Source organism: Octopus bimaculoides, chromosome 1 (genome assembly GCF_001194135.2).
Source record: "Octopus bimaculoides isolate UCB-OBI-ISO-001 chromosome 1, ASM119413v2, whole genome shotgun sequence".
Taxonomy (NCBI): domain Eukaryota; kingdom Metazoa; phylum Mollusca; class Cephalopoda; order Octopoda; family Octopodidae; genus Octopus; species Octopus bimaculoides.
Window position 1 is genome coordinate 2,455,567 of NC_068981.1, and position 1,394 is coordinate 2,456,960.

At 38.8% G+C, this 1,394-nt stretch overlaps 1 protein-coding gene across 10 annotated transcripts in view; it reads left to right on the plus strand.

The window, feature by feature from the left end:
- The window catches only part of LOC106871111 (ankyrin repeat domain-containing protein 12), an 84,750-nt gene that overhangs the window by 69,639 nt on the left and 13,717 nt on the right, over positions 1 to 1,394 (plus strand). For 9 of the 10 annotated variants that reach the window (XM_014917416.2, XM_014917421.2, XM_014917417.2 and 6 more), the window contains one exon: positions 414 to 685. In XM_014917416.2, coding sequence (XP_014772902.1) covers positions 414 to 685 — 272 coding nt within the window. The remainder of the gene's footprint in view (positions 1 to 413; positions 686 to 1,394) is intronic. The other variant, XM_014917422.2, reaches the window with a different exon arrangement.

A 1,394-nucleotide genomic window follows, 5' to 3' on the forward strand; every position in this document is an offset into this window, starting at 1 on the left:
ACTATCCCCTCTATTATGCTATTGCAAAGTCTATGATCTTACACTTTGTTTCTTTTGTTCTCTATAATCATATCTGGTCTTCTTGGTAACTACTATTATTATTATTATTATTGTTAAGGTGGTGAGCTGACAGAATCATTAGTATGCTGGACGAAATGCTTAGTAGTATTTCACCCATCACTGTGTTCTGAGTTCAAATTCTGCTGATGTTGATTTTGCCTTTCATCCTTTCAGGGTTGATAAAATAAATACCAGTTAAAAACTGGGGTTGATATAATCGACGCTTCCCCCACCTCCCCCATGCTGCCCTTGTGGCAAAGATTTGAAATAATTATCATAATTGTTGTTATTTATTATTATAATTCTTCTGATTATTATTATTATTATTATTATTATTACTATTATAATTTCAGGTGGATTAGACACTCAACCACAAATAAATGACACACTTAGTTTAAAAGGGCAAAAATTTCCTCCAACACTTACATCTTCTACAACTAGTGCTGTGTCATCAGCTGGAGAAGAATCTGAAGACCTTAATATCCATCCAAGGAAAAGAAAGTTACGGCCAAAAGGTGACCAAACCCAAATTTCAGAGGCAACTACTTCTCACCCGATCATTCTTGAAAAGCCTCCAAATCCATACAAAACCTATCTTTCAATAAGGAAACAGGTAAGAAAAAAGGTGATAACAATTTTCATTATTTTTTTTACTTTCTATAACCTATTCTCTATTCATCAAGTGCTACTACTGTATTTGGTCCTCATGTATTATCCAACTGCCTGCTGCTACATAAAAACCATGCTACCAATACCAAACCATATTTCTAACAGTTTTGATTAGATATTAGATGACAGTAGTGATTAGAACTTAGGCCAGCGACATAATTAATGTTGTTAGTCTTCTTTTTTTTCTTCTTTTTTTATGGGGCAGTGTATTCAGTTGTGACTGTACAGATGTGACCTCACCCCACCTCACCTTCCACACATGGGAGCGTGGTCGTTCATGAAAATGTTGCAGTGTGGATTTCATCATCTTCGTTATTTAATGCCCATTTTCCATGCTGGCATGGGCTGGACAGCTTGACAGGAACTGACATGGCCAGGGCCCACTCTGGGTTCCATAGTCTGTTTTTGGCATGATTTCTACAGCTGGTTTCTACTGCCTTTCCTAATGCCAACCACTTTACAGAGTGTACTGGGTGCTTTTTGCGTGGCACCATCACCCGTGCTTTTTACGTGGCACCATCACCAGTGCTTTTTACGCGGCACCATCACCAGTGCTTTTTATGTGGCACCATCACCCGTGCTTTTTATGTGGCGCCATCACCAGTGCTTTTTATGTGGCGCCATCACCCGTGCTTTTTACGTGGCACCATCACCCGTGCTTTTTC